Genomic DNA, 24,915 nt, shown 5'->3' with positions numbered 1-24,915 from the left:
GGATGCTGTAAATCAGGAACAAAAACAAAGTTGCTGGAAAAGCTCAGCAGGTCTGGCAGCATCTGTGAGGGAAAAAACAGAGTTAACGTTTTGGGTCCGGTGACCCTTCCTCAGAACCGTTCTGAGGAAGCTGTTCCAGGAACTTGGTTTTTATTCTCTTCTCATACAGTTTCGATAATTTGCTTTTACAATTCAATTGCACCAGAGAGCATGCAGAAGAGAATTAGCAGTATATTGTTGGGGCTGGAAGATCTGAGTTTTAACTAAAGGCTGAAGTTGTTTTCCTTGGAACAGTGAAGGATTTAGAGTGGACCTGACTGAGGTGCATAACATTATAAGGAACATGGATAGGGTGTATAGGAAGGCAGTTTCACCAGCGCTAGAGGAGTCAATAACCAGAGAACATAGGTTCAAGGTAGGAGGTAGAAGGCAAGGAGGAGTTTGAGGAGAAAGCCTTTCGTCCAGAAGTGAAGAAGTCTGAAACTCATGTCACATTTAAACAGTATTTAGATATTATTTTGCATTGCCATAGTCCCGGATCTAAGGTCCAAGAGATGAAAAATGGTCTTCATTAACCAGGGCAAATACACACTTTTCAAGTCATTTGGAATCTGGACAGAGTAGACAGGGAGAAAGCATTTCTATTGGCAGAGGGCAAAAATCCAGAGAACATTTTCACACAGAGGGTGATGAGTGAATGGAATGAGCTGCCAGGCAAAGTGTTGGAGGTGTTACAACATTTAAGACATTGGGGTGGCTATATGAATAGGAACGGTTTAGAGGGATATGGGCCAAATACTAACAAACGGGACGAGATTAATTTAGGGCGTCTAGTCAGCATGAATGAGTTGGATCAAAGGGTCTGATTCCACGGTGTACAACTCTATGAATCTAATAACAATTTAGGGTAAGTGGCAAATCTGGATGTGGCAGATGTGAATGTGGAATCCAGAATATGCAACTGCAGATCGTGATGGAAGCAGGTTCAATTGTGGCTTTTGAAGAGAAATGGATAAACAGCTGAAGAGTTTTAAAAAGGATTGCAGGATTATCTTGAAGGTGCACTAAGCAGATCCTGGCTATGGAGTGCCAACTGTCTTATGAGGAAAGATTGAGTGAGTTAGGCCTGTACTCTGTGGAATATAAAAGAATGAAAAGTGATCTTATCGGAACATCCAGCATAATCAAGACTGAGATAGACAAATTTTTAAATGGGAAGGGAATCAAAGGTTATGGGAAAAAGGCAGGAAAGTGGAAATGAGGATTATCAGATCAGTCATGATTGCATTGAAAGTGGACTGAATGGCTCCTGGATCGTTTACGTAATTTAAAACCTGAAGACGGGGTTTCTACTAATACATGCGGGTGGCAGGTCAGAGTGAGAAATGTGTTTAAAATCATACTGGACCCTCAGATTTGGAAATAGAGGCTGAATGTAAAAAAGACTGTAGCTGATGTGAAATTGACATTCCTTTCTTTAAACACAGTGAGTTGTGGTGATCTGGAATGCATGGATTGAAAGCATGATAGAAGCTGCTTCAATGGAAATGTTCATAAAGGAAATTGAAAGAGCTGCAGAAATAAATTCCTTCCTTCCTGCTCTTATCCAATGGCCCTGAAAACCTTTACTTTCAACTTATTATTTCAATTTTCTTTATAATCCAGCACAGGCAAAATAGACTGAATGGTCTCTACCTGTGCTCTTTGATTGTTTAAAAGCTATTTTCACATGGCATGCAGGTATCTCTGACAGACCAGCATTTGTTGCCCATCACTAACTGCCCTTGAACCGAGTTGCTTGTCTGGTCATTTCAGAGGACAGTTAAGAGCCAACCTCATCATAGTGGGTCTGAAGTCGCATGTCGACCAGACCAGGTATAGCCAGCAGATTAAAGGGCATTACCGATTCAGATAGGTTTTTTTTACAACAATTGATGATAGTTTCCCCATCACCAACACCTGAGACTAGCTTCCAATTCCAGATTTATTCATGTAAATTCCGTTAGCCACAGTCCCCAGAGTTTGCCTGGAGCTCTGAGTCACTAGTCCAGTGACATGACCACCACAACACCAGCTCCCCTTATTGGGCTTTAAGAAACAAGCCGAGATTGGGAAAGGGCAAATATGAAAGCAAAAACTCATAAGACACAGGAGCAGAAGTAGACCAGTCACCCCATCCAGCCTGCTCTACCATTCAATGAGATCATGGCTGATCTGATAACCCTTAACTCCACTTTAATCAAAGTGTCGAGCTGGATGAACACAGCAGGCCAAGCAGCATCTTAGGAGCACAAAAGCTAAGTTTCGGGCCTAGATCCTGCAACATCAGCTTTTGTGCTCCTAAGATGCTGCTGGGCCTGCTGTGTTCACCCAGCTCCACACTTTGTTATCTCAGATTCTCCAGCATCTGCAGTTCCCATTATTTCTCAACTCCACTTTCCTGCCTTTTCCCCATTATCATCGATTCCCCTCACTGATTAAAAATCTGTGCATCTCAGCCTTGAGTATACAAGGCAAATGAGCAGGCACACAATTAATGAATTTCAATTTCTTATGCCTCCCCTGCCCAGAACTAAATTCTGTCATTTTTAAATTGTGGTTCATGGGTAAAATAAGGCAACAATGAAGGAAACATTATTTCAGTACAGTAGAAAATGCTACCAATTACCTTTTGCAATTCCAGGGCTTTCAACGATGCTTAATAAATTTGAAACTTCCTTCTCAAGCTTCTGCTGGCAGGCTTGTACAGTCTGTTCACCAAAAATGAAAATATAAATATTCCAAAAGCAGAAAATTGATTTACGCTTATATTGCCTGCTTCAAATCCCACATTATTTCATGATATAGATGAAAGCACAGGCGTTATCATTCACAGATGATCAAATCATAGACCCACCATCTAGTCAACCTACTGAGTCAGGTCTGAGGGGCTCTGGGACCCCCCACTCTGGTGATCTGAGCATAATGGCAGTTCTTAGACTGCCCTCATGAGATCTGATAGATCAAATTCTCTGCATCAGTAAAGAAAATAATTTATACCACACCTTTCATGAATTTCTAATGTCTTACAATAAGTCACAAATTTCAAACCGTAAACACAGGAAGCACAGCAGCCAATGGACAGGCAGCCAGTTCCCGCGAACACCGATGAGAGAGTGACAAGATCATCTGGCGTAATTGATCCTGACAGATTAAACGGAGACCTGGGACCAGGCCCCTGTTCTTCACCTGAAGAGAGTAGGTGGGGCCATGGTTTGGCCCCTCTGACAAAGCTGAACTCCCTCTATCTGCAGCGGCTGTTGAACCCACAGACAGTAGCACTCACTGAACCACGACTGTCTTTAGTTCAGGAACGTAGCCACGATTACACTAGTGACATCTCAGAACAGGAGGATATTCGGGCCATTGTGCCTGCACCAAAGAGTATCATGACCTACATCCAGTTGTATACAACCAGAGGATTATTTTTACAAGGTGATCAGTCTGTCTTGTGCAAGGGATTTGCACTGTTCGGGTCACTCTGGTAATGAATATCCAGACCTACCAAGTAGACGAATAAATGGCAAGTACATCGCTGATGGAAATGATGTCACTCCACCATGACAGAATGTTCTGCCTCTCACTGGCTGCCCCCATGAGGGTCCAGTTCCCCCCTTCACTCAGGGAGGAGGGAAGTAAGGCAGGCAGCAGGTGAGGGCACTGCCTGATCATGGCAGCATGGCCACAGTTTTCAGCCAGATTTCCGGGAGCACCGTTTTACTCGAGCACTTCAACTGGACTTCCATTGGCAAGTCAGCCAGATTGTCATGTCGATTGATTCTGGGAGCCAGTTCTCAGGAATTTAACTATTCCATACGGACACTGCATTGATTGCCACCTAGAGCAATGATGAAGACAGGTGGTAGCTTCAAATGAGGAGCACTCGATATTTCCTCCCAAAACAGGGATGAGAATCCAGTCCACTGCAAGAGAGAAGGAGGGAGTAGCAATGCTATTGATAAATTTCCTTTTTTATTCATTGGGTGGGGACATCATTGGCCGGGTTTGAATTCATTGCCCATGTCTAATTACCCAGAGGGCAGTTGAGAGTCAACCACTTTGCTGTGGGTCTGGAGTCACATGTAGATCAGACTAGGTGCGGATGGCAGTTTCCTTCCCAGAAGGGCATTAGTGACGCAGATGGATTTTTCTGACAATTGAGAACATTACCTGGGTGTCTGGATTAACAGCCCAACGAGGGCATCACCTCCCCCATGAATACACAGGTTTACCGTTAGTTACTTTCCCACCATTTAAGGTAACCAGGTACAAATTGCTGAATTGTTACAAGGCATGTGGTGCAAAATCTCCCACCTTTTCCTCATAATACTATACGTTGTCTCCATCTAAATAACCTTCCAATGGCCCTCTTGAATGCCTCAACTGAAATTCTTCCATCACTTCCATACAGTGCATTCCAGACCCTAACTAACTGACATATAATCAATGAGTGGAATCGAGGGGAATGGGGAAAAAAGGCAGGAAAGTGGAGTTCAGGATCATCAGATCAGCCATGATCTCAATGAATGGTGAAGCAGGCTGGATGGACTGAATTGCCTCCTTCTGATCGTGCATTCAGTCTGTGGAAAAAAAAACTTTCACAATGCATTTGCCATGTTTGCAAATTATTTTAGGTCTGTGCTCTCTCATTTGTGATCCAATAGACAATAATTGATCATTACGTAATCCCCACCCCTGTCTGCTTTCCGGAGAGACCACTCTCTCCGTGACTCCCTTGTTCGTTCCACACTGCCCTCCAACCCCACCACACCCGGCACCTTCCCCTGCAACCGCAGAAAATGCTACACTTGCCCCCACACCTCCTCCCTCACCCCTATCCCAGGCCCCAAGATGACATTCCATATTAAGCAGAAGTTCACCTGCACATCTGCCAATGTGGTATATTGTATCCATTGTACCCGGTGTGGCTTCCTCTACATTGGGGAAACCAAGCGGAGGCTTGGGGACCGCTTTGCAGAACACCTCCGCTCGGTTCGCAATAAACAACTGCACCTCCCAGTTGCAAACCATTTCCACTCCCCCTCCCATTCTTTAGATGGCATGTCCATCATAGGCCTCCTGCAGTGCCACAATGATGCCACCCGAAGGTTGCAGGAACAGCAACTCATATTCCGCTTGGGAACCCTGCAGCCCAATGGTATCAATGTGGACTTCGCCAGCTTCAAAATCTCCCCTTGCCCCAACGCATCCCAAAACCAGCCCAGTTCGTGCCCTCCCCCCACTGCATCCCAAAACCAGCCCAGTTCGTCCCCTCCCCCCACTGTACCACACAACCAGCCCAGCTCTTCCCCTCCACCCACTGTATCCCAAAACCAGTCCAACCTGTCTCTGCCTCCCTAACCTGTTCTTCCTCTCACCTATCCCTTCCTCCCACCCCAAGCCGCACCTCCATCTCCTATCTACTAACCTCATTCCACCTCCTTGACCTGTCCGTCTTCCCTGGACTGACCTATCCCCTCCCCTCCTCCCCATCTATACTCTCCTCTCCACCTATCTTCTTTTCTCTCCATCTTCGGTTCGCCTCCCTCTCTCTCCCTATTTATTCCAGAACCCTCACCCCATCCCCCTCTCTGAAGGGTCTAGGCCAGAAACGTCAGCTTTTGTGCTCCTGAGATGCTGCTGGGCCTGCTGTGTTCATCCAGCCTCACATTTTATTATCTCAGTATCTACACCCTCCTGCTTTAAAAACAATTCTTTTAAAAGCTAATTGTGTAAAACAATTTTGTAGCAATTTACAATTTTGTAACTGGAATTTTTTTTAAGAATACTTTTAAAACTCAAAAGTACTTGCTGCACAAAAGAGGCCGTTTGGGCCATCTGGTCTATCCTGGCGCATACACACTGCATTAGCATTTCTCCATCTCACAGCATCTCACCCATCAGCACAGCCTTCTGTACTTTACTCCCTCATATGTTTATCCCATTTCCCCTTAAAAATAGTTCTAAATTTGTTCATGGGACGTGGGCATTGCTGGCTGGGCCCAGCATTTACTGCCACGTTCCTAGTTGCCCCCTTGAGAAGGTTGGGGTGAGCTGCCTTCTTGAACCACTGCAGTCCACCTGCTGTGTGTTGACCCACAATGCCCTTAAGGAGCGAATTCCAGGATTTTGACCCAGTGCCACTGAAGAAATGGCAATACATTTCCGAGTCAGGATGGTGAATAATCTGGAGGGGAAGCTGCCAGTTAGCTCAAACACTCCCTGTGGTAAATGGTACCAAATTCATATCACTCCTGGTAAAGGGGTTTCCTAGAAATTTATCACCGGGCTTACGTCAGATTCAGTACAAAATATTAATTAGAAACATACTGAAGTAGGTCACCATTCTGCACTGACTCAGTATTTGATAAAACATTGATGGAAAGCACTGCAGGACAGGAAATTGCCTTAAGCTTCTAAGTTTGACCTCCATCATGATTAAATCATTTGCTCTAAATCAACAGAGCTTTCTGCAGCACACCTAAATAAGCAAGAGATCTAAGCACACAAGCCGCAGATTCAGCAAATTATCATTGCTCAGGGCACCATTATTTCAAGGTGACACAGATTAAGCTCATGTGCCGATTCCAGAGGATTAATTTTCCTTACGCTGGCAAAATAAACAGGCAGCTCGTATAGCAGTGAACTCCTTGCTGTTAACTCGCTTGGCAGAAGAGTCTACAAATCATACACAGGTTTGATTCCTTCACAGAAGATGTTCTGGAGGCACTACACACAGTTGATGTGTTGCTTGAGCTGTACATTTGGAACACTGGAGGAGGAAGAGGGGGCAACTGAAATCCCTCAAAACTGCCCAGTTAGACCATTGATAATCTGTGCCTTATCCATTTATTCTCTTAGTCAATAGATTCCATCAATTTTCAATTGCTCCCCCTCACTTTGAACCTCAACTGTTCTTTTTCAAGCAGGAAGATGGTTATAAAGATTCAGATTTTGAAAACATTTTGTGTGAAAAAGGTGACACTCCCCCACACAACCTAGATTTATTTTAAGGTGCAGAGAGGGCAGGCTAAATTTTTATTAATCTCCAGTCGGGCATCTGTTGAAACATTGTGGTCAATGCTGAGTGTCCCTGTCCAGGAAGATTTTTTAATTCACTCACAGGGTATGGGAGTCAGAGTGGCTGAAACAGCATTTATTGCCCGTCCCTAGGTGCCCCTTGAGAAGGTGGGGGGTGAGCTGCCTTCTTGAACCGCTGCAGTCCACATGCTGAAAGTTGACCCCCAATGCCCTTAGGGAGGGAATTCCAGGATTTTGATCCAGCAACAGTGAAAGAACTGTGATATATTCCCAAGTCAGGGTGGTGAGCAGCTTGGAGGGGAACTAGCACAGCGTGGTTTTCCCATATATCTGCTGCCCTTGTCCTTCTGGATAGTCGTAGTCGTGAGTTTGGAAGGATGTCAAGATCTTGGGAGGATGGGCGCCAAGGAGATTTATCAAAATGTTTCCAAGCTTAAGGGGCTTCAATGAATTTGGAAAGATGGGAGAAGCTGACACTGTCCCCCTTGCAGCAGAGGAGACAGGAATTGTGTTCAGAACTACGAGGGGCTTCAACCAATAAATAAGGCACAATTGTTACCTCTGGCAAAACGGTTGGTAACCAGAGATTAAGAGCAATTGGCAAAATAATTGAGATCTTTGAAATAAGTGCAGAGTTTTGTCAATCTGAAATGCATTGCCTAAAACTCATCATGCTTACTATCAGTCAATACAGCTCATCCAAAATCTTTTAAGTACTTTTTGGAAGTACATAAGCATGTAGCTCTTAAATATTTTAGGTCAACAATATTTGTCCAGTTAAATACAGCTGCCAGTGAAACCAAAGTTTCCTGAAGTCACTGTCAGCATTAAATTACTGATCAGAGCAGGTACTTTCAGAGAATATATTTAGAAACGTCTCACGTTTGGTTGCAGCTGGAATGGAGGAAGTAAATGGTAGCTTTCTACAGTGGGGGCAAAATACAAACACAGGCAGCAGCTGCCGTCGTTCCAAAGTGGTTTTGCAAACAGGCAGCAGCTGGATGATTGTGGCAATGACAAGGTGGGACTTGATCATCTATTGGCACTAGTCAGACAGCTCAAACACTACAACCCATAGATTATTTGCTGAAGCATCTACTGAGCAGCAGCTGTATTTGTCTGAACAAATACAGCTTTCAATTCTCCAAACAACTGAAGTTACAGAAGACACTTTTATAAACCTCTCAATTCCAACAAAAATTTTGATGTGGAAGTGCCAGTGTTGGACTGGGGTGGACAAGGTCACAAGTCCTTAAACTTGTGATTTCAAATTATGCTGTTGGATTATAACCTGGCATTCTCGGGCTTCTAACATATGTTCTAATGTAGTTTTGCACAGTACAATATCACGTGATGGCCAATCTTGGCCCATACTCATTAGAATTTACGAGAATGATTGGTGATTTTATTGAATCATTTACGATCTGGACAGGACTTTACAGGTTTGAGAGGATGGTCCCCTTATTGTGGAGTCCAACGTTGTGCAAGGATTTCAGGAACCTGGAGCAACTTTGCAATAATGTCACAGAACTGCGCATCACTGAGCATAAATAGCAGAGTGTGGGTGGAGTTAGAACAGACACTACAATACCAAACTAGACTAAAATCATGAACAACAGTATATTAGACCTGAACTTTAGAGAGTCTCAAGAACACACTGACATGAACAGACAAAGAATACAGTTTAGTCCTTGTCAAATGTAACTATTAGATCAGAGTCTGCTATATCAACAATTACCATGTATTTCATATTAATGCATCTTAAATAGCGCATCTTAAAGTCTAAGAGTGAGATAGTTCTTAACTTTGCTCTCGACCAGTTTGTCTTGAACCCAAACTCACTGTGGTAGGAAACCAAATAACAAAAGACATGCAACCAGGAGAGACAGTTTAAAAATTAAGGGGTCTTCCATTTAAGCTGGAGGTAAGGATACATTTTATCGCTTGGAGTTATGGGTCCATGGAATTCTCATGGAGGCTGAATATTTTTATGACAGGGGTTGGATAGATAGTGGACGATGAGAGTCAAAGTGTTGGACATAGGCACAAACATGGAATCAAAGTCACAAACAGGCAGGCTCGAAGGGCTGGCTGGCCTATTTCTGCTCAGAACGCGTACTTTATTGTTATGATACTGTAAGACAAAGAAAGACCATGTGTCCTTTGGCTTCTTTGCTGGCTCTTTGAAAAAGCTATCCAATCAGCCCCATTCCCTCTGCTCTTAGCCCACAGCCCAAAGAAATATTCCTGTTCAAACATTTCACCATTTTTCTTTTGAAAGTTTCTATTGAAGCTGCTTCACCCACCCTTTAGACAACCTGTTCCAGATCACAATGATTCAGCACAGTTTAAGATAAAAACTCTCCAGGTTAGTATAATGACCTTGCTTTCAAATGCCTTTCACAAAGTCCTGGATTGCCTGTGACCTTCTTTAAAACTTCTTATTCCTAACTTGCCTTGCTACCAATGTAAATAATTTGCTTAGAGGGATATGGACCAAATGCAGGCAAATGGAACTAGACAGAATTGGGGAAACCCGGTCAGCACGGACAAGTTGGATGGAAGGGTCTGGATTAATGCTGTATGGCCCTACCTTCCAGACTAACATACATGAACGTGCGGCTTTCTCTGTTCATGCATCTGCTTTGAAAAGGAGGTCACCTTGTCAAATTGCATATCGGGAGATTAATGCTCACAGAAGTCCAAATTTTTGGCTCCAGTTATAGAGTCAGACAGCACGAAAACAGAGCGTTCGGTCTAGCCAGTCCATGCCAAACATAATCCCAAACTAAACTAGTCCCACCTCCCTGGCCCATATCCCTCCAAACCTTTCCTATTCACATACTTATCCACATGCTTTTTTAAACATTGTAATTGTACCCACATCCAACACTTTCTCAGGAAGTTCATTCCACACACAAAACACCCTCTGGTGTAAAAAAAAATTACCCCTCATGTCTTTTTAAACTCTCTCTCCTCTCATCTTAAAAATGTGCCCCTTAGTCTTCCTTCACAGATGTTCACTTCTGAACAAGTAGAACCAATGGAAGTTTTCACAGCACATATGGTGGCCATTTGGCCCATTGGGTCACTCCTACTGGCACCTGTCCCTCACTCGACTGAGATCTATCCAATTACATTTATGATCAGAGTACTATTGTGGTCCACGACAGCTGCCTCACCCAACCTCAAAACTATCTGAAAAATCAGACCACTTTCCAGCTCTGAACGCAGATCAACTATGTTACCATCATTAAGAAGGGGCTCCTGCTGCTTTCCATCTTTCTACTCTTTTCCAACATGGCTCAGTGGTTAGCTCTCATCCCCATGTCAGTGAGTGGTGGCAGGGGAAGCAGTTCACCAGGTTAAGTCCAGGGATGAAAGGGCCATCATACAAGGAGTGGTCAAATGCCTTGGGCTTGTCCTTGCTAGAGTTCATAAGAATGGGGGGGGGGGGGGGGGGGTCGGAATCTGACTGAGGTATATACAACTGCTAAAAGGGATTGATAAGGTGAACGTTGAACAGATGTTTCCCCTTGTGGGGCAGATTCGAACAAGAAGGCAGTGATATAGAGTAAAATGAGGTACATTCAAAACTGAGATGAGGAGAAACTACTTCCCTCAGAAGCTATGGAAGCAGAATCAATCAACAGGTTCAAGAAATAGATATGTTTCTGAGAAAAGCGGGATAAAGAACAATGGAGATCAGGCAGGAGAGTGGAATTGAGATCAGGATAAGATCAACCATGATCATGTTAAATGGTGGAGCAGGTCTGAAGGGCTGAAATACCCATTCCTGCTCCTAATTCCCATGTTCCTATCCCTTCTACTACCCTCTCCATACCTAGACGTCCCTGAAGCAGGAGCAGAGTGCAGGCTGGAATTGGGAGGTGTTGTCGAAGTGTAACAAAAATACAATCACATCTTTTAGAGGATTCTGATAACCACAGTTTCAGAAGCATGTGAATTCTTCAGAGACAATGCAGAGGAAGGTTTACCAGAAAGACATCAATTAAGAGAAGGTGAAGTGGGAAATGACATAAAAGGTGTTTGAAATGATGATGGATTCTGATCATTTCTCCTTACTTCATCGGTTTCCAGTGGTGAGAGGATTGCTAACCAGAGTGATGTAGTGGGAGACATGCAGGGTTGAACAGTTGAATGGCTGACCACTGCACCAATTTCTAATTGAACATTGGAAGCAGGAGTAGGCCATTCAGCCCCTCAAGCCTGCTCTTTTTGATATAATCATAGAACATAGAACAATACAACGCAGAACAGGCCCTTCGGCCCTCGATGTTGTGCCAACCTGTGAACTAACCTAAGCCCCTCCCCCTACACTATCCCATCATCATCCATATGCTTATCCAAGGACTGTTTAAATGCCCCTAATGTGGCTGAGTTAACTACATTGGCAGGCAGGGCAATCCACGCCCTTACCACTCTCTGAGTAAAGAACCTGCCTCTGACATCTGTCTTAAATCTATCACCCCTCAATTTGTAGCTATGCCCCCTTGTACAAGCTGAAGGCATTATCCTCGGAAAAAGACTCTCACTGTCCACCCTATCTAATCCTCTGATCATCTTGTATGTCTCTATTAAATCCCCTCTTAGCCTTCTTCTCTCCAATGCCTTAACACAATGGCAGTCCCAGTCTATGTTTGGAATGTTAAAAGCCCCTACCATAACCACCTATTATTCTTGAAGATAACTGAGATGATCTTACAACTTTGTTTCTCACTTTCCCACTGACTATTTGGGGGTCAATAGTGCAGTCGCAGGTAGGCGATATCCCTTTTATATTTGTCAGTTCCATCCGCATAACTTCCCTGAATGTCCTCTCTGGAAAATCCTCCCTAAATACAGCTGTAATGTTATCCTTCATCAAAAATGCCACTCCCCCTTTTCTCTTGTCTCATCCCCCACCCTGACTGTGATCCTTCCTACAGCATCTCTACCTTGGAATATTAAGCTGCCATTCCTGTCCATCCCTGTGCCACATATCTGCAATGGCTATAATATTCCAGACTCATTTTCCTAACCACATTCTGAGTTCATCTGTCTCACCTGTTAGGCCTTTTACATTGAAATAAATGCAGTCCTCTACTTTGTTCCTGCCTGCCCTGTTTGATGACTTAAAGTTTTTCCTAACTGTACCAGTCTCAGACTGATCTCTTTCTTCACTATCTCCCTGGTTCCCAAAATCTACCACCCCCACCCCATTACTGGTTTTAAATCTTCCTGAGCATCTCGAGCAAATCTCGCTGGCAATATATCAGTCCCCTTTCAATTCAAGTGCAATCCATCCTTCTTTTACAGACCACTTTTACTCCAGAAGACACTCCAATGATCCAGAAATGTTAATTTTTTTCTCCTGCACAAGTTCTTTAGCCACGTATTCATCTGCTCTTCCTTCCTATTCCTCCCCTCACTAGCTCGTGGCACTGGGAGAGTTCGTGATATTTCTACACTTGAGGATCTAATTTTTAAAATCCTGCCCAAATTCCTATATTCCCTCCCCAGAATCCTGTCCACTTCTGTTCCTATGTCATTAGTTCTAATGTGTACAAGGACAGGATTGGAATTAGACAGAATACCTGTTCAGGTTGATGGCAACATCCATTTGGTGTTGAAGACCTCCATGACTGCGCAGTGGCAGTATAAAACGACTAGCTGTACTTGTTGCTCAGACTGTGATACAGCTTATCTTTCCAGGATGGTCTGAGCACTTTAAGTTCAATTATATGTTTGCGCAAAGGACAGGGCAATGATCTAATTGGTGTTGCTGAAAATCCCCACTTTTGACCTTATGTTGGAGGGAAGTCATTGATGGAGCAGCTGAAGATGGTTGGGCCTAGGACAGCACTGCGAGGATCTCCCGAACTATGACTGACTGCCAACAACCACAACCTTCGGCTTTTGTGCCAGATATGACTCTAACCACTGATCCCCATTGATTCCAATTTTGCTGGGCCTCCTTGATGCCACACTTGATCAAATACAGCCTTGATGTCAAGAGCTGTCACTCTTGCCTCACTGCTGAAATCAAAATCTCTTCACATAATTAGACTAAAGTTACAATCAGGTCAGGAGCTGAATGGTCCTGGTGGAACCTAAACGTCAGTTATTCTTTAAGTTAATAAAATCTGGAATCAAAACCTAATTTCTGCATTGGTGATTACAAAGCTATAACCAGTTGTTGTAAAAATCCTGTCTGATTCACTAGTGTCCTTCAGAGAGGGAAACTGCCATCCTCACCTGGTCTGGCCTACCTGTGACTCCAGACTCTCAGCAATACATTTGACACAATTGCCCTTCAAGGTGGGCTATCGAGGTCACTGAGTTCAACAGCAATTAGGTAGGTAACAATGGCTGCCCAGTGATACCCACAACCCGTAAGTAATTCAAGACAAATAGTTGTTATGAGTCACTTATGTTAACGCCACCAGAAGGCCTTGTCTACTGGTGCTGGGGGTTTAGGCCCGAAGAAGGGTCTAGGCCTGAAACGTCAGCTTTCATGCTCCTCTGATGCATCCAGCTCTACACCATGCTATCTCTGTCTACTGGTGCTGCTGTGACCTAATGCACAGTGGCTCCCTCTGTTGGATAACTGTAACACTGCATTTGAAAATAACATTTTGGGAGCCTGCACTGCTGCTCATTTGATCTGTATATTTAAAGTTTTTGCTAAATTCTTGTTTTGGCACTTGTTTGCTCCCAACTGCTAACTCAGTGTTTGCCTGCAGGCCATCTTTCTCCCATGTTTGTCCCGAGAAGTTACAGTTTTAGCATAACTGCGACAGATTTAAATCAGAGATGAGGAGAAATTACTTTTGTCAAAGGGTCATGAAGGTGTGGAGTTTGCTCCCCAGGTATGTTGTGAATGTTGGGACACTGAGTAAATTTGAGAAGGAGATGGGCAGATATTTAATTAGTCATAGGTTGAAGAAAGCAGGCTGGAATGTGGAGTTGAGGCCAAGATGTGATTGTATCAAACAGCACATCCCTTCGGCTGTTTGCAATAAGCAGAGGACTGACGAGACTCATCCAGCCCACACTTGGGCATCTCAGAACATAGGGTCCAAACTTACATGTGATTCAGTGATTGAACAGTTGCTAAATAATCCTGACCATGCCAAAGTTACGCTGGCAACATGATTCTGAAAGGCAGACTACGTGGAGAGAGTTTGTGGTCTCATGGCAATGTCCCTAATTACCGAGACCTCTTAGAGACAATGGGATCAAACCCCATGACAGCAACTCAATTTGATTAACCTGATAGGAATTTTAAAATATTTGTTCCGGGCTTATGAGCATTGCTAGCTAGGCCAGCTGTTCTTGCCCATCCCTAACTGCCCTGGCAAAGGTGACAGCCAACTTCTTGAACTGCTGCAGTCCTGGGGTGTCAGAAAGCTCAGAGTACCATTAGGGGGGGAAATTCCAGGATTTTAATCTTGCAACAGGGTCAAAGGCTGGGGGGTGATCTTATGGAGGCTTATGAAATCATGAGGGGCATCGGTACGGTGAATAGCCAAGGTCTTCCTCCCAGAGTAGAGGAGTCCAGAGCAAGAGGGCACAGGTTTAGAGTGAGAGGGGGAAGATTTAATAAGGACCTGAGGAGTAACCTTTTCACACAGAGGGTGGTGTGTGTATGGCACAAGCTGCCAGAGGAAGTGGTGGAGGCTGGTACAATTACAACATTTAAAAGGCATCTGGATGCGCACACGAATAGCAAGGGTTTAGAGGGATAGGGGCAAATGGTGGCAAACGGGACTTGGTCAGATTGGTACAGACAGTCCGCATAGCCATGTTGGACCAAAGGGTCTGTTTCTGTGCTGTATGACTCTGACAGTGAAGGAACGGTGGTATATTTCTAAGTATATCACCGTGTGGCTCTGAGTGGAAATTTCAGGGGGTGGTGTTTTCATATATCTGCTGCCCTTGTCCTTCTGGGTGGAAGTTGTTGAGAGTTTTGCAGGTGCAATTGGAGAAGGCTTGGTGAGTTGCCATAGCATTACAAACAAATATTTGTTCACAGACGCATTGGGAACATACGTCAGCCATTCAGTCCCCTTGGCCCTGTCCTGCCATTCCTTACTATCCCACACTTGGAAATATATTGCTAGGCCTTTAGCGTTCCTGGGTCAAAATCCTAGATGGGTCCACTCTAACAACATTCAAAAAGGTCGACACCATCCAGGACAAAGCAACCCGTTTGATTGACACCACACGCTCAAATATTCACTCCCTCCACCACTGGCGTTCAGTTGCAGCAGTGTGTACCATCTACAAAACACACCGTTCAGTGACTTAAGCAGCACCTGGAATGATTCCTGCAGAGACTCAACAGAAGCTAAATTTTCATCTTCATCATCACTGAACTGATCGGGGGAGCAGTAGTGAGTGCTGTAGGCTGAATGTTCTTCTATTGCTTGAAGCCATTTCTATAAACAAAACAGAAAAGAAATTCCAGAATTAGTTGATCAAAGTAAATAAGATAATGAAATGTCACAAAGTTACCAAACACTGAAAATCAATCATACACTATAAGGCTGAGATAATAGGAACTGCAGATGCTGGAGAATCTGAGAGAACTAGGTGCAGAGTTGGATGAACACAGCAGACCAAGCAGCATTGTAGGAGCAGGAAAGCTGATGTTTCAGACCTAGACCCTTCATCAGAAAAGGCTATATATAATTAATTATTAACAAATAACAATATAAGGCTATTAAAGTTACAAAGTAGATGCTTCACTACAATGGTCAAATCTTCATTATTATTATACAAATCTACCTTGCATATTTTTTTAACAGATTTCTAACTGCATGTGGTCTGGTTCTATTGCTGGACAAGTAATCCAGAGACGTAGATAGTTTACACTGAGCGGAGCTGTCCTCCTGGATATGGCTGTTTGATATCCAAAGTCATGAGGAATCTGGACATAGCAGAGAGAAGAAACGGTTCCCACTGATGGAAGGGTTGAGAAACAGGATTTAAAAATTTAAACCAATTTAAAAATAGTTGGCAAAAGAACCAAAGGATACCTGAGCAAATATTTTTCCCTTTTACACAGTGAATGGTTAGGGTCTGGAATGCAATGGCTGAGACTGTGGCTTACAAAATGGAATTGGCAAAGCAGCTGAAGGGAAAATATCTGGCCGAGCTGCAGGGAAAGGGCAAGGGGAAAGGGATCAGCTAAGTTACAGAGGGCTGGCACAGGCTCGATGGGCTGAATGACCCCCTCATGCACTGTAACCTTTCCGTGAATTACTACCTAGGTACCCATTTACATTGGCATAGGCTCCAGGGCTCGGGACTGTGAGCTGGCAAGTGAGACTTGTGGGGTCAGATCTTTGTTGACCAGTGCAGAAATGATGGGCCAAATGGCCTCCTTCTGTGCTGTGCTCTTCTGTGAGATTGCATTGAAATAAATCCAACTGGATCTCAAAACATCGAAACACACCAGCAGCACCTTCATGCAGGAGAGTCACAATTCAAATGTTAAAAGGAGGAGTTTGAATTTATTTAGCGCCTTTCAAGACCCACACGAATTTAATGCCAGTGAAGGCTTTCTAAAGTGCAATCATTAAGGTACCAGAGGAAGTGGTGCAGCCAATGTGTGCATAGCAAGATCCCACAAACAGCAATGTTATACTGAGCAGGTAACCTGCAATTGCTGATTAAAAGCAAACAGCTAACAGGTCAGGCAGCAAAGGAAGACAGCTAAACAGAACTAGTGAGTAGAATATTATACGAGAAGCACAAACAGGTGGTTAAATGAGAAATTGTATCTAGTTGACCGGGGTTCACTTGGAAGGAGTGTTTCTGGCTGAAGGAAGGGGGCAAAAGGACAGATGCTGTATCATCTGTGAATGCCAACAGTGAAGTGTGGTGGGAACAGGAATCTCACTGTCTGATGATACAGGATTAGATCAGGATGTGGCAGAGAGAACGCTCCCTGCGGGTTGCTGACGGCAGAGGGGTGGTGTGTTTGGTAACAGGATCCTGCTGGAGTTGGTGGAAATGGCAGCGGTGATTTGTTGAGTAGATAGATCGAAGGTGAAGACAAAGAAATCACTATCGTTTCTGGAAGGGAAGTGAAAGGGTAGAAATTCATTAGAGACACTAGAACCGATTGAAGGCTTTTCAAACCAGGGGTCTGCACAATGCTACATCTTAAAAACTTCCTATGCACTCCATAAGGCCGTGACCAATAGACTTTTATTCCATATTGGTGTACTCACTTTACTTGTTTGAGCAGGAACACCTTTTGAGTGCACTTTAAAAATGTGGATACTGTCATCAAAGCACTTGATTGAAAGGACTCTTTCCTCTACTCCTTTAACCTTGGTGATAAAACATTTGGAAAATGAGAAATCTGTTAAAATAACTAAAATTTAACATACCATCTCTGTCTGAAGTCTCCAAAGAGCAGTAGACCTCTTGACCTGTTCAGTCTATTCCAGAAATCAATACAATCCTGGCTGAGATAATGGGAACTGCAGATGCTGGAGAATCCGAGATAACGAAGTGTGGAGCTGGATGAACACAGCAGGCCAAGCAGCATCAGAGGAGCAGGAAAGCTGACGTTTCGGGCCTAGACCCTTCATCATTAAAAAAAAGGCTTTTTTCTTCTGATGAAGGATCTAGGCCTGAAACGTCAGCTTTCCGGCTCCTAAGATGCTGCTTGGCCTGCTGTGTTCATCCAGCTCCACACCTTGATACCTCTCAATCCTGGCTGACCTTGGGCTTCAACTCTCTCACCCACACCCCCATGTTTCAGCTCTAGTTATGTCCAACCATGGAGAATCTACAGTTCTCATGGTTATAGAATTCCCCAACACATGAAGAAATTACTTGTCAGCTCAGTCCTGAAATGATTTTCCCTTCATCGCCCAACTGTGCTCCCAAAGCAGCAGCAAAAGACCATGTGGGGCTATTGAACCTGCTATGAATGAGGTGCAACATTTCCACACAGTGGGTGATCAGGGTCTGGAATGCACACCTTTACAGAGCGTGATGGAGGCTTTCAAGAGGGAATCGGATAAACACCAGGAGGGAGAACAGAACAACATTTGGTGCCGGAAATCAGAAATAAAAACAGAAAAAATCTTCACCTGATGAGAGAACAGCACACCAAAAGCTTGTGATTTCAAATAAACCTGTTGGACTATACTCTGGTGTTCTGTGACTCGACTCTGAATAAACCCAGCAGGTTTGGCAACTAGGCTACATGAAAAGGCAGGGGAGTGGGGCTTGCTAGAGACCCTCCTATTGTTCCATGCTGTCACCATTCTATCACTTAAAGGCAATGATTAAACAGATCTTACTGTACAAACAGCTTGTGTGAGATTCTTGCAACCTTGTCGATAAACATCAGCCTTCGCATCTGACCTTCAAAAGGGGAGGGAAAAAGAGAGAGAGAGAGAGAGAGAGAGACACACACAGTGAGGGGGGTGTTGCAGGAGGAATTGAAATCTTTGTTTACTGACAAAGAAATGTGATTTTCTCATTCCACATATAACGTGTTCACACTTACTGATTGTGAAACCATGACAGTACTCCATGTTCCAAAACCACCCAAACCATATTCCAGCCAAAAAAACGGCTACGCTGGAAAAACAAAATAGATGGGAATTATTGTGAAAGACGACCACGATTTTCTCACTATGATAGTGGAGGTGCACTAATACGAAACCACAGCCTGTGGACGCTAGAAACCAGAAATAAAAAGACAATACTGAATAAAAATACAGAATATTGGGAAAACGCAGCAGGTCAGATAGCAGCTTTGGAGAAAAACACCAAGGTTAACATTACAACTTAATGACTTTTCATGACTGAAAGAGGACCAGTGATGATGAAAGGTCATCGACTTAAAATGTTAACTCGGTCTTCACACAACCATCCTGACCTGCTCAGTTTTGGCAGCAAATATCAGAGAGTCCAGCAGAGGGCGAAAATGGTATATTCACAAGGACAGGCTACGTAGCCTCAGTGTGTGTGTGTCTGTTCTGAACCACACCGTTGTGGGTGACGTTAACAAGTGTGTCCTCACTCAAAGGCAGAGTGGATACCTGCACTCTCTGTTCTGAGGCTGGAGTCAACTTGAACCTGGGGTAAGGACATGAGCAATAGAGGTAGTTCAGGTAGCGGCACGGTGGCTCGGCGGTTAGCACTGCTTCTCACAGCACCAGGGACCTGGGTTCAATTCTACCTTCGAGCGACTGTCTGTGCGGAGTTTGCACGTTCTCCCCGTGTCTGCATGGGTTTCCTCCCAAAGGCCAAAAATATGCAGGCTTGGTGGATTAGCCACGCTAAATTGCCCCTAGTGTTCAGGGATGTGTAGATTAGGTGGCTTACGTCAGATGGGTCTGGGGGGAGGGGGGGGGTGGGGGGGGTGGGATTCTCCGAGGGTTGGTGTGCACTTGATGGGCTGAAGGTCCTGTTTCCACACGGTTGTGATTCTGAAGTACAGCATCAGGCATGATTTTTGTAGACACGAGAACAAACTAGAGGGGCTGAAAGGCCTCCTCCCGTTCTGTTGTTCTCCAAACATTTGGCTTTAACTTTATCAATGCCACCTTTATTCTTCTGTCATGCAGCAATACCACACATCAATTGGGTGTGTGATTCTGAATATATGTGGCATTGAATCAAAGTATTGGGAGACAGGCTCATGGCTGTAATAGAGACCAGCTACGTGGCACTTATACACATATTTACTGAAGCATATCAGCATTAGAAAGAAAGATAACTTGATTCAATGGAGTCTGTGGTGGCTGAAAACCAGCCAGTTAGGCTAATGCCAGTCTCCAACATCAAGGTCATAGCCCCATAGGATCACAGGACCCAGGGTGCAAACCCAGATGGGTTTTTAACAAATCAAGGGTTTTGACTTCTGCTACACTTTCAGGCAGTGAGTTCCCAGGTATATACCACCTTCTGGACAGAAAGTATTTTGTTCATCTTGCTTTTAATCTTTCTAGCAATCACTTTAAATTCATGCTCTGTAGTCACTGACCTCTGTAGAAAGGACAGTCACTCCTTCCCACCTTTCAGAGCCCCTCGTCCATCTCAATTAAATCTCCCTCGGACTCCTCTGTTCCAAGGTGAACAAGGCCAGCCTATCCATTCTTTCTTCATTGTTTCAATTTGCCAGTCTGGGCAAGTTCCTTATATATCACCACTATACCCTCTCTGGTATAACTACAGTCCTCGCTCAGTTGGCTGGATGACAGGCTTGTTGGTGCAAGAGTGACACCGACGGCATGAGTCCAACTTCTGCACTCACTGAGGTTACAATGACGGTCCCGCTTCCTCAGCCTCACTCCTCGGCCGGGGCGCGGTGACCCTCAGGTTGAGCCACTACCAGTTGACCGCACCACTGCACACCCACCCCCTGCATCTCTCTGATGACGGGGAAGCCCTGTGGTCCTCTGGGAAAATGGCACCTTTACATTGCTTTCTTTTAAAATAACACCACAACCTTTCTGTTATGAAATGACCAGGCTGCTCACAGTACTCAGGTTGCAGTCTAACTGTTGATCTAAACAGCTCAAGGACAACAGAAACAGAAGCAGAAGCAGAAACTGAAACAAAAACAAAAACAGAAGCAGCAGTAGGCCATTCGGCCTTTCAAACCCGCTCCACCATTCATGATGCATTGTGGCTCAGCTTTGAAAGGAAAGGATTCCATGTGCCTTTGCAACCACTTTATCCTGACCTTAAGGGATCTATTGACATTTTCTAAGAAGTCCCTCATCTCCTCCACACCCCTCAGTATTCTCCCACTTACTGAATGTTTCTTTGCCTTGTTGGACCTCCCCAAATTCAGTACCTCCAGGGTGAATTACATTTATCATTTCCTGCCCATTTGGCCAGTCCTTTGATATGTTCCTCCAATCTACAGCTATGCTCCTTACAAGCAACCACAGGGCCACTTTGGGTAGCATCTGAGGTCTTTCTTGATCAGGTCCCCTATATATATATACACCACAAATATTAGTTTGTACCCTTCTGCAATGTCTCAAAGCGCTTTACTGCCAATCAGCTACTTTTCTGTAGCATAGTCACTGTTATAATGTAGGGAACACGCCACACAAGTTTCTTTTCTCCCCCATCATAGGGTGTGGGCACCACTGCCCAAGCCAGAATTTATTTTCCTACTTAATTGGGTGGGGGTGAGCTGCCTTCCTGAATCACTGCTGGGCATGTGCTGTGGGTTGACCCACAATTTCCTGAGGGAGGGAATTCCAGGATTCTGACAGTGACACTGAAGAAACAACGATATATTTCCAAGACGTGATGACGAATGGCTTGGGAGCGAACTCACAGGGGGTGGTGTTCCCAGTTATCTGGTGTCCTCCTTCCTCTGGAGGGACGTGGTCATAAGTTGGGAAACCTCCATGAATTTCTGCAGTGCATCTTGTACATAGTACACATTGCTGCTACTGAACATCAGTTAGGCAAGGAGAGGACGTTTGTGGATGTAGTGCTGAGCAAACTTTGTCCCAGACGGTGTCAAGCTTCTTGAGTGTTGTTGGGGCCGCACCCATCCAAGCAAGTGGGGAGTATTCCATCACACTCCTGACCTGTGCCCTGTAGGTGGTGGACAGGCTTTGGGGAGACAGGAGGCGAGTTACTCACTGCAGGATTCATAGCCTCTGACCTGTTCTTGTAGCCATTGTGTTTCAGTGCAGAATCCAGTCCCTCATCAATGGTAACCCGAAGGGATATTAAATGCTGGTCACACCACTGAATGTCATGGGGTGGTTGTTAGCCTGTCTCTTCTTCCATATTATCATTGCCTTGAACTTGTGTGGTGTGAATGTTACCTGCCACTTCTCAGCCCACTGAAATTTGTGTGAGATACTTCAGAGGGAGGTGATGGCCTGGTGGTGTTACGGCTGGACTATTAAGCCAGAGAACAAAGTCATATTCTGTCAACCTGGACTGAAGTCAATAAAAGATCTGGAATTAAGTGTCTAATCAACAGCTATTGTTGATTGTCAAGAAAACCAATCTGATTCACTAATAGGGAAGGAAACTGCCATCCTTACTTGGTCTGGCCTGCATGCAACTCTAGACCCACTGCAATGTGGTTGACTCTGAACTGTCCTCTGGGCAACTGGGAATCGGTGATAAATGGTCTAGCCAGTGGTGCCCAGATCTCAGAAACAAACAATGGAAGGACCATCCCCAAATATTCCTCTCCCAATCCAGCTGGACTACAGGTCAAGCAGATTGATGTTCAACTATTTAATAATTTGATACAAAATTCAACTGTCATCAGGGAATGAAATTGCCTCTATTTTAAAATCTAAGCACAACAGCCTTTTGATATACTTTTAACTCTTGCACACAAATGAGAAAACGGAAATTCATTGCAAGATCTCACAGACACATGGGCCACATCCAGAAATTATCTTCCTCGCTCCATGGCCCTGCATCCACAGCAGCTGAACTTACACATATCCCCACCCAACTAACCTCCTGGAATTTTAAACCAGGAGAGCGCTGCTCCTTTCATTTGAGCTGCTGAGGTTCCATCAAAACTTACCAACTGTCTCTCGAACAGAAGAAAAACTGTTACCTTAAGAAGCGGTCCTTCAAATCTGTGCACCTTTTTGTACATCCCCTACAAAGATCAACAAACTTGCCGTTAATTTCATCTTGTTTTAAAGAAAACACTGCTTAAAACAACTATTTCAGGTCATTCTAACGAAGACTCACTGGACTCAAAATGTTAACTCTGCTCTCTTCCCACAGATAATGCCACACTTGGTGAGTTTGGCCTGCAATTTCTGTTTTTGTCTCAGACTAATACACTTAATGGTAAGGTCCTGCCAAGTGTTGCTGAACAAAGGGACCTTGTGGTACAGTTTTATTGTTCCTTTAAAGTGGAGTTGCAGAGACAGGGTAGTGAAGGCAACGTTTGGCTTTATTGCTCAGTGCATTGGTTATCGGAGTAGGGAGGCCATATTTCTTTAGTCATTCATGGGACTGACTAGGCAGCATTTATTGCCCATCCCTAACTGCCCAGAGGGCAGTATTGCAGTGGGTCTGGGGTCACATGTAGATCAGAGCAGGGAAGGATGGCAGTTTCCTTCCCTAAAGGCCATTAGTGACCAGACGGGGTTTTCTGACAATCGACAACGGATTCATGGTCATTGTTAGATAGTTAATTCCAGATATTTATTGAATTCAATTCCACCATCAGCCATGGTGGGATTTGAACCCGAGTCCCCATAACGTTATCTGGGTCTCTGTATTGGCCATATTGTGGCTGTACAGAACATTCATGGGCCACCGTTTGAATACTGCATGCAATTCTGGTCTCCCAGCTATAGGAAACATGTTGTGAAACTTGAAACGGTTCAGAAAAGATCTACAAGGATGTTACCCGGGTTGAAGGGTTTGAGCTATAGAGAGGCTGAACAGCCTGGGGATCTTCTCCCTGGAGCGCCAGAGGCTGAGGGATGACCTTCTAGAAGTTTATAAAGTCACAAAGGGGATGGATGGGATGAATTGCCAAGGTCTTTCCCCCAGGGTAGGGGAGTCCAAAACTAGAGGGGCATAGGTTTAAGGTGAGGGGGGAAAAGATATAAAAGTGGGAACATTTTCCACGCAGAGGCTGGTGCATGTATGAAATGAGCTGTTAGAGGCAGTGGAGGAGGCTGCTACAATTATAACATTGAAAAGGCACCCGACTTAGTTCATGAATGTGAAGCGTATAGAGGGATACGGCAAAATGTTGGCAAACGGGGTTAGATTAATTTCAGATATTTGGTCAGGGTGGACAAGTTGGACCAAAGGAACTGTTTCTGTGCTGTACATGTCTGTGACTCTATGACAATGCACTTTTGAAAGATACGCTAGTAATTCATAGTTTAAACAGCTCAAAGTCATCACTACAGGCATAGAAGCAGAATCATAGAATTATCATAGAATGTAAGGAGAACATTTAACGTATTGAGCGTGCCCCAGATCTCTGAAAGATTATTATAAATGCAATTCTGGTTCAATAATGCCCCTTAGTGAGGGAACTCTGCTGTCTTTACCTGGTCGACCTACGTGACTTCAGACCAACAGCACAGTGGTCCACAGTTGTATCCAAGAAAAAGTGGCTCACCTCCACTTTCTGAATGACAGGTGGGGATGGCGGATAAATAACTGCCTTGCTAGCAACAACCATGACTCAACCAAATTTTTAAAACACCGGATTTTTACAAGGAGTTCACCAGATAACGTAACTGAAGTGTTACTTATGGCAGTGCCTTGTGTGTTCAATATGGTCTGTTTCAGTTGACATGTTAAACCAAGGTCCCTTTGGCACACTCAGGCGGATTGCAAAGCTCTCAATGGAACAGCAGTGGAGATGCAAACAGTCCTGGATAAAGTATTCACCAAGTGTGAAGACCGATTGGGGTGACAAAGCAGAAAAAAGGAAAAACAATGAAGGAAAAAGAGATTTGCAGTGATGTAGCTTCTTCCACATCTGCTGGACACCCCGATGCACTTTCCAGCCAACAAAGTCCTTTCATAGTATTATCACTGTTATACCTTGGTGAACAAAACAAGCAAATGAATCCCACAAACAAGGCTGTCTCTCCTTGAAGGACAGTCTAGCACCAGAGGGAATAATCTCAAAATAAGGGGCTGCCCATTTAAGACAGTTGGAATTTCTTCTTCAGAAGTTGGAAAATCTGTGGAATTTTTATTAACTGCAGAGGGATGTTGAGGCTGGATATATTCCATGTTGAGATAAACAGATTTTTAGACAGTGACAGAATCAAGGAAATGGGGAAAAGGCAGCAAAGTGGAGTCAAGATT

The 24,915-nt window shown here is 44.3% G+C and overlaps 1 protein-coding gene across 3 annotated transcripts in view; it reads right to left on the bottom strand.

Annotated features, from left to right (window-relative positions):
* osbpl1a (oxysterol binding protein-like 1A) overlaps positions 1 to 24,915 on the bottom strand; it is a 203,802-nt gene that overhangs the window by 141,193 nt on the left and 37,694 nt on the right. For 2 of the 3 annotated variants that reach the window (XM_048529335.2, XM_048529336.2), the window contains exons 9-14: positions 22,676 to 22,720; positions 18,620 to 18,693; positions 18,411 to 18,474; positions 17,325 to 17,426; positions 15,402 to 15,524; positions 2,669 to 2,750 (exon numbers count right to left, since the gene is read on the bottom strand). In XM_048529335.2, coding sequence (XP_048385292.2) covers positions 2,669 to 2,750; positions 15,402 to 15,524; positions 17,325 to 17,426; positions 18,411 to 18,474; positions 18,620 to 18,693; positions 22,676 to 22,720 — 490 coding nt within the window. The remainder of the gene's footprint in view (positions 1 to 2,668; positions 2,751 to 15,401; positions 15,525 to 17,324; positions 17,427 to 18,410; positions 18,475 to 18,619; positions 18,694 to 22,675; positions 22,721 to 24,915) is intronic. The other variant, XM_059646272.1, reaches the window with a different exon arrangement.

Source organism: Stegostoma tigrinum, chromosome 5, assembly GCF_030684315.1.
Source record: "Stegostoma tigrinum isolate sSteTig4 chromosome 5, sSteTig4.hap1, whole genome shotgun sequence".
Classification (NCBI taxonomy): Eukaryota; Metazoa; Chordata; class Chondrichthyes; order Orectolobiformes; family Stegostomatidae; genus Stegostoma; species Stegostoma tigrinum.
The sequence above is the reverse complement of the archived record's forward strand: the minus strand, read 5'-3'. Positions and strand labels throughout refer to the sequence as shown.